The following is a 15,241-nucleotide window of genomic DNA, read 5'->3' as shown; positions in this document are numbered from 1 at the left end:
GTCCGAAAGCCCCGACATTCATATTCGACTAGAAACGGCGTCATTTACACCATGTTTTTAGCCTAAATGTCCTCTGATATACTCCTCTGGAGCGGACACTTGGATGACATCACAGGAGCAGTATGGAGGCTTTTAATGTATTTTTTACGTTTAAAGAATCGGTCCCTCCATTGGCCTAGTGTTGGGTAGGAAGTGAATTTTCATTTTTGGGTGAACTGTCCCTTTAACATCTAACATGATAGTTAAGATTCGATTCAACTTTATTGTCATAGCACAAGTACAAGGAAATGCAGTTTTACGTCTAACCAGACAGTGCAAAATAGTCGATTAAGGTGCAGATGAGGCAATATTTGTAGGGAAAAGATTTTGTAGATTGAACTGCTGATGATGATGCAATAATATAACAATAATATAACCTCTTACCACAGGCGGGGTGGTAACATTGAATCCTCTGGTCAAAGTAGAGGAGAGAGACTGTTTGTTTGAAGTCATGCTCAGTGTGGTGAGGACATCTGTGCTCATTTGAAAGCGTCTCACTTTCAGCCTAAATTCAGCTGATCTCAACAGTGCTGCATCTGCACGCATGCACACAATCTTTTTACTTCTATTTCAGTGAGGACACTCATTGACATGATGCAGTCCCTAGCCCCTCACCCTAACCATCCCAACTAAATGTCTAAACCTGCCTACCCCCATAGCTCACGGTCAGATTGCTGCATTTTAAACCCAACCTAACCCTAAATCTGATTCTAACACTAAAAGCAATACTTAACATTCAAACTGCCCTTTGAAAGTGGGTCAGAAAGCGAGGACCGGCCAAAATGTCCTCATTCTGTGGGGTCTACGCTCAAAATGGTCCTCAAAATGATACAAGTATACCAACACACACATAGACGAGTTTGTGCTGCTCTCTTTGTTACGACAGTGCTTTGAATTCTATACATTGTGCACAGTCTTACCTAAACGTATCCCGAACCTTAACTAGGACTTCAAAAATTATGTTTTGCCCCATTAGGACTGGGCTTTGGTCCCCACTGGTCCTGACAAGTGTGCATTTGAATTAAAAGCATAAGGAAAAAGTTAAAATAAAACATTTTCACAGTGCTATCACGATCCAAGGTTTTGGGGATTTATTTACATGCACTGATTGTATAGTTTGGGTTACAAGGCTGCAAGTTATACCCCGGCAACTGTAAAGTTAAGTTTAGCAGGACATCAATAAAATGCATTGAAGGTGTCAGGCTCACTGGATGCTAAAAAAAACACCAGGATGCATTCATAAAGTGAAAGATGATAAACATCTTGCAAAACCCATCGAAAAAATGGACTCTCTATCGTAGAAGAGACAAGTGTGTTCACATTACATTCCCACCCCTGGTTGTGTTCTCCCTGTTGTCCCGAAGAGCACCTGCATGTGTCCAACTTGGGCCAAACCAAGCTCTCCGGGTAACATGTTAGTGACGGGAGTGAGACTGCACCAAGGATATTGGTCACCTTATATCCAGTCAATATTTATGGATACCGTTTCAGCTTACATGGGTGAAGGGCTTTCCTTAAAGTAGCTGCTTAAAAAAGGAGTGTTACACAACCCAGTGTAATTACCATGTCACAGGGTTGTAAATTCTGTAGCAGAGAACTGTCAAAATGTTGCTCACTAGACATATATACTCCGCCGTCCAATGTTGGAGTCAGAGCGTTTTTTTCCCCATCCCTCCATATGTTTATGAAAATTAGAAGTGTTGGTGTTTTGATATGGTTTAAATGCACAGAGGAGAGGGTCTGAAGAAGCAGCTCGCAAAGATTTGAAGTGAGACACAGCAGGGATCATGCACCTCAGACGCCAGAGAGGACAACAAAACCTACATGTATTTTTAGCCGAGGAGAGTCTTTCCTCTCAAGTGTTGCACAAAGTAACCTTCCACCAACTTTGTTTGCCCCTTCTCCACACTGAATAGCAGTTTTAACTATTCCCACATTGCCCTATTACAACATCAGGTGTGCTTTTCTCCCTAAATCATCTTCCCTGTATCATATATATATCACACACACACACATTCAGTTTGTCTATCCTGCTGCTTCCTCCAGCATCGACTGTGGGAGCAGACTAACGCTGCTCTCAGGCAGGACGTCAAGATGGATCAGGCCCACATGCAGGGATTGGGCCTCAGCCAAAACTTATCCTCTTTAAACACTGCACTGCCCCACCCTCTCTCTTCCCACTCCCCACCATTCCTGTGGTGAACCACGTAGGAAGCTGCAGGCTGCAATCTATTGACAGCTTAAAGCTGGCTGAGTTTGCAGGAGAGCAGATTAGCATGTTAGATCTGGATCAAAGAAGATTGTTGTGCAGTTTTCACTTCTGTTGGTAATGAAAGTCAGTGTTGGAAATGGTAACGGCAAAACAATAGTCCCTTGATTTGTTATACTAAAATTGGATTTATATTATTTGTGTCTCCTCTTATTTGTGCAGTATTTGAAGTTTAGATGCTGTGGTATGTTCAGAGGCAAACTTTCACTGACCTCCCCTCTGCAGCTATCAGCGCTGCCAAGCGTTGCTCCGTGCTTCACTGCTCTGGGCTTGCACCAACAAGACATGAATGTCAAATAGCCTCCAAACTTAACTTCCTTTTACTGACTTTGATCTGCAGTACCTTTCACTCTTTCCTTTCCATGTCTGCAAATACAGTAACTGCCCTCTTTCTCTCTCGCTGATTTGTTTCACTGTCACTTCAGTGGCGTCATTTGAAGTGAAGCGAATCCCCTGAGCCCTGTCAGCGCAGCAGCTGCAGCGTTGGAAATGTCACTTACAGAATGGGTGTGGGCGAAATAGGTTTTTACTAACTCCAAGTGAGATCTGATGTAGCCTAGATTCAGTTCACTACCTAGTCTAAATTTAGTTTGGTTCATTGTTTATACACCAAATGAAACATCAGGCATCTCATGTGGACATTTGTCAAGTCATGTTTAAGATTGCGACAGATGTCAAATATACCCACGTGTTGGTTTTTCACTCCTATAAGACACAGTTTAAAGAGACACCTGAATACATTTATTCAGCTCTTACTTTTATGTGACTTAATGAAATGCATAAGCCTTTTTAAGAATCGCAATCAGATTTTCAGGCGTTTTCACCTCGTCTGAATAATGCGGAGAATTTGTTTCTGTTGTGAATGCGTCTATGCAAAGGACCTCCTTCATTGTTGTGCATGTGTGAAAGGCAAACTCTCGCAGGTCATGTCTAAAAATGGCTTATGACATATATGTTGTGTTGTCTTCACCTCCGTGGGTTGTATCTCCCTTTACATGACATTGAGTGGTTTGTAGACTAGTCAGCGTCTGATGTTGGTGTGTTTTCAATTGGGGTGGGTATTAGTCTTTCTGTTTGAATAGAAAAAATGTATAAACTGGTTTATTTAATACATTTTCTTGCCAGTGCCACTGTAATTTCATTATGGTAGTACTAACAGTATCACCAACTTCATGCACAGTACTTGACATTAGTTCCCTTGAAATGAACGTTCTTGTCATTGTGATTTATATCCACATTGCTGCTGATTGGGCGAGACCTCTGACACACTCACCAAATGAGATAAAACATACCCCGAAGCCCGTTGCACGCCATTTTGAGTGAACGTGATATTCAACCTGGATAACGTAGCAAAATGGTTCAAAGGAGTTTGAGACTGAACCTGCCCTAGGACTTGAACAGAAAGCCTGAAATGCAATATGAGGCTGTGGGTTTTTAAAAGAACTGAGCATTCATCAGACAGGAAGGTTCTAACAAAAGAGGGTTTTTTTTTGCATTACGAGTGTGGGCTCCACCTGCGGACTTGTATCTAATGACGAGAAGACCAGGCACCTCTGATTCTGCTGTCTAGGTTATATTTAATAGTTTCAACTTGGAAGTTTGTTGTACCCGAAAGCCCCTCCAGTTTGCTTTATTTTCATTTAAGCAAAAAAAAAAAAATCCCTGGTAAATTGTTGTTGTGAATTTACATCTCCAGTGACCCACAGCTTAATGCAATGAGGGGCTTGCCTACACTGAATAAGTCTCTTGTGCCCGACACATGCACATAAATCACACAGAATCAATGTAGCGTCTGAAGGTTTGAGACAATCGGCTCATTCGGCTGTATCTACTCTAGTCCATCTAGTTGATTTTTAAATGAAAATGCTGCAGGGCTTTGAAACGTTTGGTACACACACTTGTGCAGACCCTTTAAAACACATTCCTGATCGCAGCCTGCTAGTGTGGACAGGCAGCTCTGAAGGGGAAGCTGACTAAGCAGCGACAGCTCTACACTCAGCCAACCGTCATGTCATCCCTCATGGGTCCAGCGCACCACAACAACAGCCTGCAGGGTTGATATCCGAACAGCGACTGTAGTTTTTTTTGGAACCAGGGTTTTAGTGGAAATAGGCCTTCAAGCCAAACAGAAAACAAACATTGGCTTGAGTGAGGATCTGTGTAGTTTTAGCTGCAGACCAGTCGCAGTCGAATAGTCAGTGCATGAATCACTCATGTTCTCTGTCCTGCTGTTTTTCAGCTGAGTTCAATGCGCTCTCTTTATATGGTGGCTTCTCATCCAGCTAGACACATGTGCCTTGAGTGACCTCTGTTGTAGCGACAGTCAGGAGGTCTTTTTGCCGCTAACATCAGAATAGTCTACTGTAGGTCACAGACACTATGTTGGTCACGCATGACTTGTGGACATGTCTCATCCTGTCCTATTTTTGTTGACTTCCTTAATGTGAGCAGAGGGAACTGGTTTGCTCTGGATCTTATTAAATCCTGAATTCTGTACTTGTTGTTTTCACTGTTTCCTTATTTGTTTCCAGGCAACCACGGCAGCTCATTAGTGTGATGTACCATGTTGTCAGTGAAAGGAGGTCGAAGTAAGGTGTCCTCATAATACATTTTGTATTATGTCTTATAATATATAAGTGTATACCTAAAGCTCAAATAAGCCTTTCACCACCATGCTCTGCTTTGATGAATTGAGCGCCCCTCTCATCCCCTCACTGAGCCTGACAGTGACTGACAGCTCAGTTGATGTGATGCTGCTGATCCTCTGATGTGAGCTCTAACAGGAAAACAGCAGCTTTGCATACAGTAAAAAGATACCTCACTAATTGCCAAATTGTAGCACAAACTAGAATGATCCCCACCAGAGGGCTGTGCAATATGATGATATGTATTGTCATTATTCGACAGGAACGGTAAACTGACTGTATTCATATAGCATTTTCCCAGTCTTATTGACCAATCAAAGTGCTTTACAGTACAAGTTGAAATTCACTCACACGTTCATACTCCTCTTCTACTCATAGCGCTTTCTCTATTTACACACACCACAGTCAAGGGCAATTTAGAGATTAGTATCTTGGCCAAGGACACTTTAGAATGCAGACTGGAGGTGCTGGGGATCAAACCACCGACCTTCTGGACGACCCTCTCTACCTCCGGAGCCACAGCTGCCAGGAAAACAACTTGACAGCAACTCAAACAGATATTGAGGATAGTGAACTTGACACAGAACAAATGGAGATAACTGAGCAGGAGAAGAACTCTGGCCAGTCGAGATAAATTTCAAATTATGCTGCATACAGGTCACTTCAAAAGACTCAAACACTGCTTATCTCCTGGTTGGAGTGTCCACGGATGAGAACCACAGAATTAGTCACATGCCTTTGCTGGCGGCACACCCGATAGACATCTGCTGTTGCATCTTACATCTACAAAGACGTGGCACCTATATACACGGTAGAGAAAAGGTATGAGTAATGATATGTATCGTTAACTGAATATGAAATGACATCTATTCGAGATGTGAAGATTCAGTCGCACAGCCCACAACCATTCAAAAGGAAACTGCTGTTAAAATAGCATTTTTTGTGTTTCAATAATTTTGTCAGCTCTTTAAATGTCACATGGCCTTTAAAATGTACCTGCGTGGTATTTCAGGCTTTCCTCTAATTGGCTGCTAAATGAGGTTGCAGGCTCTGATGACATGTTGCTGTTTTATTAGCAAATGGGTTTGTGCCAAGCAGGTTTCCTCTGGCCTTGGCACAGGTTTAAATACTCACAGCACACTGCTGCTCCTGCCCTATTTGGGATATATAGCCATCACAATGAAGGCCTTTGGTGTGTGTGTGTGTGTGTGTGTGTGTGTGTGTGTGTGTGTGTGTGTGTGTGTGTGTGTGTGTGTGTGTGTGTGTGTGTGTGTGTGTGTGTGTGTGTGTGTGTGTGTGTGTGTGTGTGTGTGAGAGATTATGTTTGAGCTGGATTTGCAATCAGGTTGTGGCTTGTTAAAGAGGATATTTAGTTGGTCTGATCTAGACCCCGCTCGGGTTAATGACAGCATCAGTGATGCGGGTCAGGATTACTACTCCACAGGTTTACGAGGGTGTAGGCTTAATAAGACTTTACAAACGCGCGGGCACACGCATATTCAGGCTCTGGCATTCAGATAGAGCTGATGTTTTCCAGTGGACTTATTTTGCCTGTTTTGAAGACCTCACTATCCCTTCCTTTCCACCCTCTTCCCTCTGCCGCAGGGGGACAAAGAGCAGCCTGTTTCTGGTACTGTGACCTACTTCAACCCAGAAAAAGACAGAACCAGATATAAGTGATTATGGGGAAAGGGAAAATGTCAATCCATCCATCTGTCTCTCCAGGATATCTATCTTCTGACACTTACTGGGGCTGATGATCTTAGCAAGTAAAGCAAAGTAGCTCAAAAATAGAGAATAATTCATGACTTCACATCTTTCGAGCACATCTCAAGATCTTAGTCAACGACATTGTTAACCCAGAAGTGTTAACATCAGCATGTTACGATTGTCACTGAGAGGATATAATTATCGTGATGTTCACAGTTAAGCTGCTTTCAGACATGCACTGAACTCCGCAGATTCTGTGTTTTTTCTCTGGAGGAGGTTCATGTGTGAATGCAATTGCCCGAGTGAGACGCTCAGCAGTTGGGAAAGACTTTATCTGCCTGACCTCCTAGTATAAAGTCCGTAGAAATCCAGGAGAAGTCGATGTGTGAACACGCGACAGATGCAAAAATGAAAAAAAACTAAAATAAAACAAATATCTCCCGGTGAAACAGCAGTCTAACACACGTGGAAGACACCGACGAAGATGTTATCGGGGGGCTGTATCACTTCTTGTCTGTATGCATTAAGCCTTGGACAGTATCATTGACCAATACCAATGCAGATGCTTATGTCTGCCATTCAACAAAACCCTCAATCTCAACATCGTCTATGGTATCTTTTACAAAAGTTACACAGTTTTTTAAGTGCCATTACCACTGTTGCTTGCACTAAAATAACCACAGGGGACAACATATAAACCACAGGAAAGCTGTTTTCACCCACAAACTACCTCTGTATTTCCTCTTCACTGTGGGGAACAAGAAAGAGGAAGTGGGAGAGAGACTTTGAATAGTGTTCTTCTCTTGTCTCATTTTTTCCCTTCAGTTCTTAAAGCCAATTGTTGAGGTTGATACATTATTCATACTTTCAAACATCATTTAATCAATGATTTTATAAATTCAATTATTCTGGTCAGTAGATATTTCTTGTCCCTTTGGGAAATAGATTTGTGGCAAGGATTGAAAAACAGTACAAACCAAACTCATAAGCCAGGAAAAACGTAGCAGAAGAAGCATCAAGCTAAAGTAATCAGTGTGATTAAAGCAGACAGGAGAGGGAAAAGTGCATGTTAATCATCACAAGTGGTTTAGTGTGATTAAGACGACAATTCAAAAATGTGTTCTCAGATGATATGATTTGTTGTATGTTTTGTTCTTGCGCTGCACAAAGCAACAATTTTAAAGCAATCCTAACACTAGAATTCATTAGAGCTTATAGCTCCATAGTCAGTCAAGCCGCACCAAATGTTTGAGGCTGTTTTCAAAGATTGGACAGGTTTTTTTTGTAATTTATATGTACCACTTTTCATATTATTTATTCATTTATTTATTTATAAATATTCTACTCTCTGCTCACAAGAGGAGTCTGCTATCACATTGTGTGAAGTGGGTATAGATTGCTGAGATAAAAGTCTTTACTTTCTACTTGTACATTATGTCATAACATTCTGCTTCAGAAAAAAAAAATTACATAAAGATGAGACTGGACTGAGGAGAGATGCAGATAATTCCCTGAAATCTCCAGCATGCCTCTTGTTTTAAGGCACTTATTGGAGAGGTATTGATTCAACCTTCTAAACTAGAGGGAGGTATCTGAACCGCACCCTGACACATCTAGACTGCAGCACTCATACATATTTGTCAAACATTCAGTCATTTCTAGGAAATGAGACTCAGCAGTGGGTCAAAGGGTGTTACTTTCTGGTTAGAAATGTACTGAGATGACTTGTCAAACATTAACCGTTTGTTTTTTTTCTTTTCTTTTTCTGCAGTCAGCTGCATTCTCGTTAGTCTTAACTTCAAATACAAATAAGTTATTACAAAAGCATGGGAGGAAATACATTTCTAAGTAAGAAGCATATGAATATCAGAGTCATCTATGATGTTATTAAAGACAGATTTGTAAATGATGGGTAATTATCTTATTTACTTGAAATTTTTTTAATTACTAAGAGTTGCCTGTAGGCCCATATTTGACATTGGATAGGGCACATGTTAGCTGTTCCCCCCCCCTCCAGTTCATATGCTAAGCTAAGGCTTTTGCTTCTTATTTAAATTCTACAGTGCAAACTGCTGTGTTAGCAGCTCATACTCTATAACTTAATGCAGGCTGTGGTACCATTTCCTTTTAACAGCATCTGTAGCTGCACTTCATTGATCTAAAGGAAACTCTAAACAAGCGCTTCCTTACACAGTGTAAAGGTGTATGAAGACTGCTGTAAATTTAATGTAATATATAGCACGGGCTGGTTGGGTGGTCTGCAAATGTCCTGCTGTGACTATGACCGTCATGGCCATCCATCATCTATTGTAGATCCACTCACGTAGGTCGGTGTCAGGGTGAGAGGTATTTATAGTGGGCCTAGATACCTCGTCTCTCTCTGGTATGTTTAGGCAGCCTGGCTAAGAGGCACCTGCATGCTGTGCTGTTGTCAAACTGTTGTACCTGTGTTTGCATGTGTTTCTAGTGTGATTTTAATTTAGTTTTTGAGAAGTGTGTGCCTGCTGAAGCGCTCCAAATGAATACAGGCACAGGCCTTCTGCTGTCTAACACAAGCCCAGAGGGGAGAAAAGCATAAGTGCATGTGCACCCATCTTGTCCTGATTTCTTTTCTCTTTCTGTGAAGGGAGAGAGAGGGATTTGTCATTTATGTGAAGGTCTGTCAGCTTGAGTCTCGTTGAAAGGCCAACTCCCTCACAACAGAACATGAAAGACTGTCACTTCACGTCCATGTGTTCTTGTATGTTTGACTAACAGAACTATAAATTGTCCCTTATTGTTAGTGTTTTAGTCGTTATTGCATTTTTAAATCGAAAACTTAAACACTGTTTCACTCAGAACAGATGATATACAAAATGTCTTTGTCTAAGAGCTGACATCTTGTTTTCTTTCATCTGTCCTATCTTGCCTTTAGTTCCTCCGTTTCTGTCTCGTTCAGCTGCTGCGCACCTCACATTTCTGTGCGTCTCCCGCTCTTTCTCTTGCATTAGGAAGACGAGCGGTGACATGTTAGGAATTCATATCAGCCAACCCTGCACCTTGCAACACAATAAAAAACAAAAGGGAAGAAATGAAAAGAATGAGAGAAGGGAGATGCAGATTTGGGGCGGACAGAGAAGAACACTGGTAAACCTGCAGCAGAGACTGAATCTTGCCGGTTTACTGCTGATGTTCATCCTCTTAGTTCGGTGTCAGCTCATATCTCAGTGAATGTATGTGTATGTGAGCCTCTCAGATAAAGATCGGTCTTTGTATCAGCCCTGAGGAAGTGAAAAAAAACCAAAACAGAAGTGTAGCAGGCTCTCACACACAACTCGACATCACCCCCTGCAGGTTATTCAAGCACCTTTCTCCTGACGTGAACTACCAGGGCTAAATAAAATATAGATGTGTTGAGTAGTAGACAGCATTGATTCATTCTCTCTCTGTGCAGTGGTCAGCAGTAGTAGGAGCAGTGTGAAGCAGGCAGGATGTCAAGGATAATGGAGGCTTGCCTCTGTTGACGTCCTGGATTTATATTGATCAAACCCCTGAGTGAAAGTGGTGCTCCAGGATTGCTTCGTCTAATTAGATCCAATATATATTTTATGTTGTTTTTGACTGTCAACGGTTGTAATTTAAGTGCTGATCCAACATCTGTCCACACTGTCATCATAAATGACTTTTCAAATGGTTTCCTTTCCATAGTAAATTTCCTGTTTTTTAAATTCATCCTTCCTTCTGCCACCCAAATATTCTCAGTGCCCCTCCCCCCCCCCCCCCTCGCTCTTCCTCTGACTTTCTTGTAATGAGCCCCATGCGGAGCAGCGTTCATGTAATTAAAATGCACACCATTCATCTGGGAGGAAGGGAGTCTCCTTAATCTGCATCAACCCACATTTTTAGCCTCTGAGGATCTGCCTGCTTCGCGCCACGCACACACTCTTCCCAGTTTTACTCGCGCTCTCTCTCTCTCAACACTCACACCGCCATTCCTCATTGTCTCAGCCCAGCTGTGTCACCATGTCACATTTAGCATTGTGGACATTGAGGCCAATGCCATTTTCCTGTGTTCATTAGGTGCAAGTGAAGAGGGTTGTCTGTCTTTAATTAATGTTGGCAGTTTGCTAGATGGAGGTGTGGGCTATTTTAGGTAAGCAGGAGGAGATCTGTCACCCTGTCACAACTGCCAGCTTCACAGAAACGTTGATCTTGCAGGGTTTTAGCCCATATGAAATTACTTAAAGGCAGCTCCCTCTTTCATGCTCTTACTGAAAATATATACTCAACTACAAGGGCACTAGGGGAGGGCATACCTCCGCCAAGGCTGGTTGGCCACTTCATCACCACATTGCACATGCATGTTTTAAGTTGAGATACAGAAAATGTATGCAAACTGTTCACATTAAACGCACACTTAATATTCATTTTCTAATAAAGGTGAAACGAATGTATGTATAGAATCAGTTTTGGTTCACACAATTTTGATCATTTTCCAGATCAGCACCAAATTTCACCTTTGCATTGATATTAGCACAAGTGCCTGATTTTTGTCATAAATATCTCTGCATTACTTAGAAATTCACAAAAATGTCACACCTTCACCCACATCTCGCAATGTTAAGGAAAGTAAAAAAAAAAAAAAAATCCTAACCCTCCTCAATAGAATCCACTTCAAAAGGTAATGGGTTCTTCCTCGGCCCATATCCCACCCTTTCACCAAGTTTCAATAAAATCGGTATGGTAGTCTTTGCATAATCCTGCTAAAAGACAAATGGCAATGAAAACATAACCACATTGACAGAGGTAAATATTGAACAGTATCTCTCTAAGACGCCTGTCATTACAAAGGATAAGATGGATTCAGGAGGCTCATTTTAAAGCGCTCAGATGTCTAATGAGTTCCTCATTTTACTGTAGTTCCATTTTTGGTCACTGGGGAACGACTGTGTGCTCTGCACTGGGGTCTGTGTGTCGTGGTATGTTCCCTTGGCAGAGGAGGCTGACACACCTCTGTGTGTTTGTGTAGTTTGTGGATGGGTCAGAGCATGCCTTGTATGCAGTGTTGAGCAAACAAAGACAGCCTTGAAGCTGCTACAGTTATATTTCATATTCAACCAATATCCTCTAAATTATAGGAACATGCTCTGAGTACTTTGTTGAGGTAAATGAGCTGGGGATTTCAAATAATAATAATTTAAATAATTAAAGTAGGAGCACAGATCTGCAATGAGCCTAGTCCAAACAGAATATTTGTTTTATGTAGCCTGCAGGCTCGTGCTTGAGAAGTAACTCTATTTCAGAGCAGCAGATTCTTAATAACCAGGGTTAAGGCCAGTTCAGCTCCAGCGCTAAGTTGATTAACATTTCTTGTGAAAACCATCTGGACCAACATCTGTCGACTGAGGTCTCCACCAGCTACAGTAAAAGTTTGTTCTGACATCAGTTACAGATATGCACCGAATCCTTATTTATTTATGTAGCTTTTCAGTGGAGTGATTAAGTCTATGTTAGGTTTTGGCCATTTCTCTGCAGGATGCATGATTGAATGTCCGAACTTGCTCTGATGAAGTCAGAACTCGTTATTTTTTTAGTTTGTATGTATTAATGTGACATCACAGAGATAAGATCCAATACAAGGAAACTGGTCGACTGTTGAACAATAATGTGTTACAGTTAAATCAACTGCATTGTGGGAAATGTTGTAAAAAGGAAATGTTACACACAGGAAACATCAAAAGATTGACAATCTTACCTCTTCATCTGGACCAGAAGAAGAGTTCAGGTGCTGCAGCCTTGGGAGCACCGGCTGGCCTTTCTGTTGGTTTGAGACGTCTTTAAATTGTAGCTTTTATCACTCACCATACTTGGTATGGACTATTAAGACTGATTGATGTGTCGTTTCTGCCTCCATATATCTGGGGGAGTTTTTTTGCTGCCACCAGAGGATACAGAGACAGATGTGCCTGCAGTAGTGTAAACACTGGGCTGTGCTGTATCCATAACGAAACTCTGTGGAATGTGCCCAGGCCTCTGTGTCCGAGTCTCTGCTGTGAAACCCAGTCAACTGGCATGTTAGCCATGATAACCATGATCGCCATGCGAAGGCCAGGCTGGTCCAAATGGATCTGGTATTGATCTGGCTCTGCTGCTGCCTTGTCTCCTCTCTGTCTGGGGAACACTGTGCTGATGATACTGTGGTGTACCTAGCAGTCGTTCTCAGGTTAAAATGTGCAAAAGTATCCTGATGATGAATGTTGAAGATCATATTTTACAAATCTGATCCTTGTTCTTAAAGACGTCACATCTAACATTACGATGTGTTAAAAGTGAGCGTGAGTCATGAGTGACTGAATCAGACTTAGTGCTGACGATATGAAGGAGGGGCGGATTATACTTTAATATACCTTTTGTGGTACCACTCCCTCAGTTGGGCAGGCCTCTGTTGATAAGAGCTCGGCTTGCTCTCAACTTTGCTCATTTCACAACAGTGTGTACTCCACTGTCAGAGTTGGACAGCTCCGTCCTCAGGGTCGTCATTTGCGTGAGTAGTATCTCTTAACTTGAGCTTGCAGGCAGCTTGGTTGGACTTGGCATAGCTTTGAGGGGGGTGAACCTAACCCCCCACCGCTATTCATTTTAACCCCTTCCTGCCCTCTCTACCCTCACCCTCCTGTCTGTGCTCAGTAGCCCCCCCCTATCTCTCGTTCTCCAATGTTGATGGTAGAGTTAAGAAAGGCAGTTCCTGCCTGGCAGACAGTCTGTTTGGGTTGCGCTCTTCCTCCACTTCTACTTCTTCTTTTCTTCTTTGTGTTATCTCCTTTTCATTTCCCTGGGTGTCTTTTTCAAAGGTACGTCTCATCACCGTGTTATTTTAGCTTTAGTTTTTCTTGACCCTGTGATTTATTTTAGGATGGAGGTTGAGTGAAATAGTTACTGTTGAACACAACTTGAAAATGTTATATGGTAAAATATTAACTGTTTGAAAAATGTTACGTAATGAAGAACAATATAACATGATTGATATGGTGCCGTACACTGAATCTAACTGTGGTTTAATTGGCTTGGACTCTAAGTTTCCCAATGTCTTTAATAGCCTGTACTCTTGTAGTAAATGGGTAATTATGTATATGTAGCAGTTAAACCTAAATTCTCTATTCATACCATTAGATCATGTTTGTTGGTAAAGTTAGGGATTTATTTTTTAGGTGAAATTCTCCAAGAGAAACTAAACCCTGCTGTGGTGAGTGAGGGTGCTAAAATAAGCCCAGGTATTCAGTAATACAGTCTGTGCGCTTCATTATATCCCCTATAATGTTATGTATCCTTCTACCTACTGGTTATGACTGCTAAATCAGTAGTTGTGTTCTTGGACTGTGCCGTTCTCTAAATACCAAATAACCTGTCCACACAGAGAAGGTAGCTGTTGACGTGTATATGGTAAATATGAGCTTGGATTCCTGGCTCCAGACCCGACAGCCACTCTTGGATTTAAGACATGTAGGCAGACAAGGGTCAATGAGTAACTGAAGGAGTGGCCAAGACCGTCTGCATGATTCACCTTATACAACTCCACCTCCCCTGATGTCAGTGCACATGGGGATTTGTGCGATTGAGAAAGCTGCTGCAATTATTTGGTCCTGTGTGTATGGAAACCAAACTGCTGATGTTTTGCAGTGTTTGATGCTAAACATACAATGACGAATCAATTTTACATCCGTTTACATTGGACCTGGAATTTATTACCTAATTTAAATTTTAAATGTTTTTTAATTTGTGATATAATACATTTTCTGCAGTTATATCAAATAACCAGAGGGAAATGTCTGTTAAGCCATTTCATTGAATAAAATACATTCATGCAAAAATCCTGTAAATCTAATATTGTCATGTGCACTCTGCTCATTAATGTTAACTTTCTTCACAATGGTCTGATACAAGTAGAGATAATAGATAGTATCCAGCTACCTCTATATATATAGTATATATTAAAACCTTTAAAGTTTGTATTACAGTAGCATCATATTACGTACATATTATGTCTGTGCGTGACATAATCTTAAAACAAGATCAATCTTGTGTTTTCCGTAGATGCTTTGTTGGCGGACCTTGAGTCCACGACATCCCACATTTCCGAGCGTCCACTCTTCCTGTCTGACGATCCCGCCTACTCCATCCCTGTTGGGGGTCAGACCCAGCAAGACATCTGCTCTCCACAACAAGTCCCACCCACTCCCTCTGAGCAAGCCCTGAACGGACTGGATGAAACAGAGGTAAACGCACACTGTACATATACTGTATGTGTCCTGGGCATAATGTAAATGATTGTTGACCTAAAAAGTGTTCGATTTACTTTTGAAAGTGAATTTATGAATGTTCCTCTGCACACTCTGCTTAGTCCTTCAGCTCGGCTCAGAAAAGTCCCTGGTCTGGAGAAAGCAGCAGTCCAACCCAACCCACTGGTGAGGAGGAGCACGTATACAGGTAGGCGTCACAATAACTAGTACCCCTATTTTGCCAATTATAACTGGGAATATATATAATATATTTTCTATTTAACTCAGTGAAACAGTGAAAACTTGAGTTGACCAGGTTTCTT

The 15,241-nt window shown here is 41.7% G+C and overlaps 1 protein-coding gene across 3 annotated transcripts in view; it reads left to right on the top strand.

Annotated features, from left to right (window-relative positions):
• The window catches only part of LOC118105359 (paxillin), a 28,040-nt gene that overhangs the window by 929 nt on the left and 11,870 nt on the right, over window positions 1-15,241 (top strand). For 2 of the 3 annotated variants that reach the window (XM_035153046.2, XM_047339468.1), the window contains exons 2-3: window positions 14,734-14,915; window positions 15,041-15,126. In XM_035153046.2, the coding sequence (XP_035008937.1) occupies window positions 14,734-14,915; window positions 15,041-15,126 (268 nt within the window). Of the gene's footprint in view, window positions 1-13,093; window positions 13,187-14,733; window positions 14,916-15,040; window positions 15,127-15,241 lie in introns of those variants that run through there. The other variant, XM_035153045.2, reaches the window with a different exon arrangement.

Source organism: Hippoglossus stenolepis, chromosome 3, assembly GCF_022539355.2.
Source record: "Hippoglossus stenolepis isolate QCI-W04-F060 chromosome 3, HSTE1.2, whole genome shotgun sequence".
Classification (NCBI taxonomy): Eukaryota; Metazoa; Chordata; class Actinopteri; order Pleuronectiformes; family Pleuronectidae; genus Hippoglossus; species Hippoglossus stenolepis.
The sequence above is the reverse complement of the archived record's forward strand: the minus strand, read 5'-3'. Positions and strand labels throughout refer to the sequence as shown.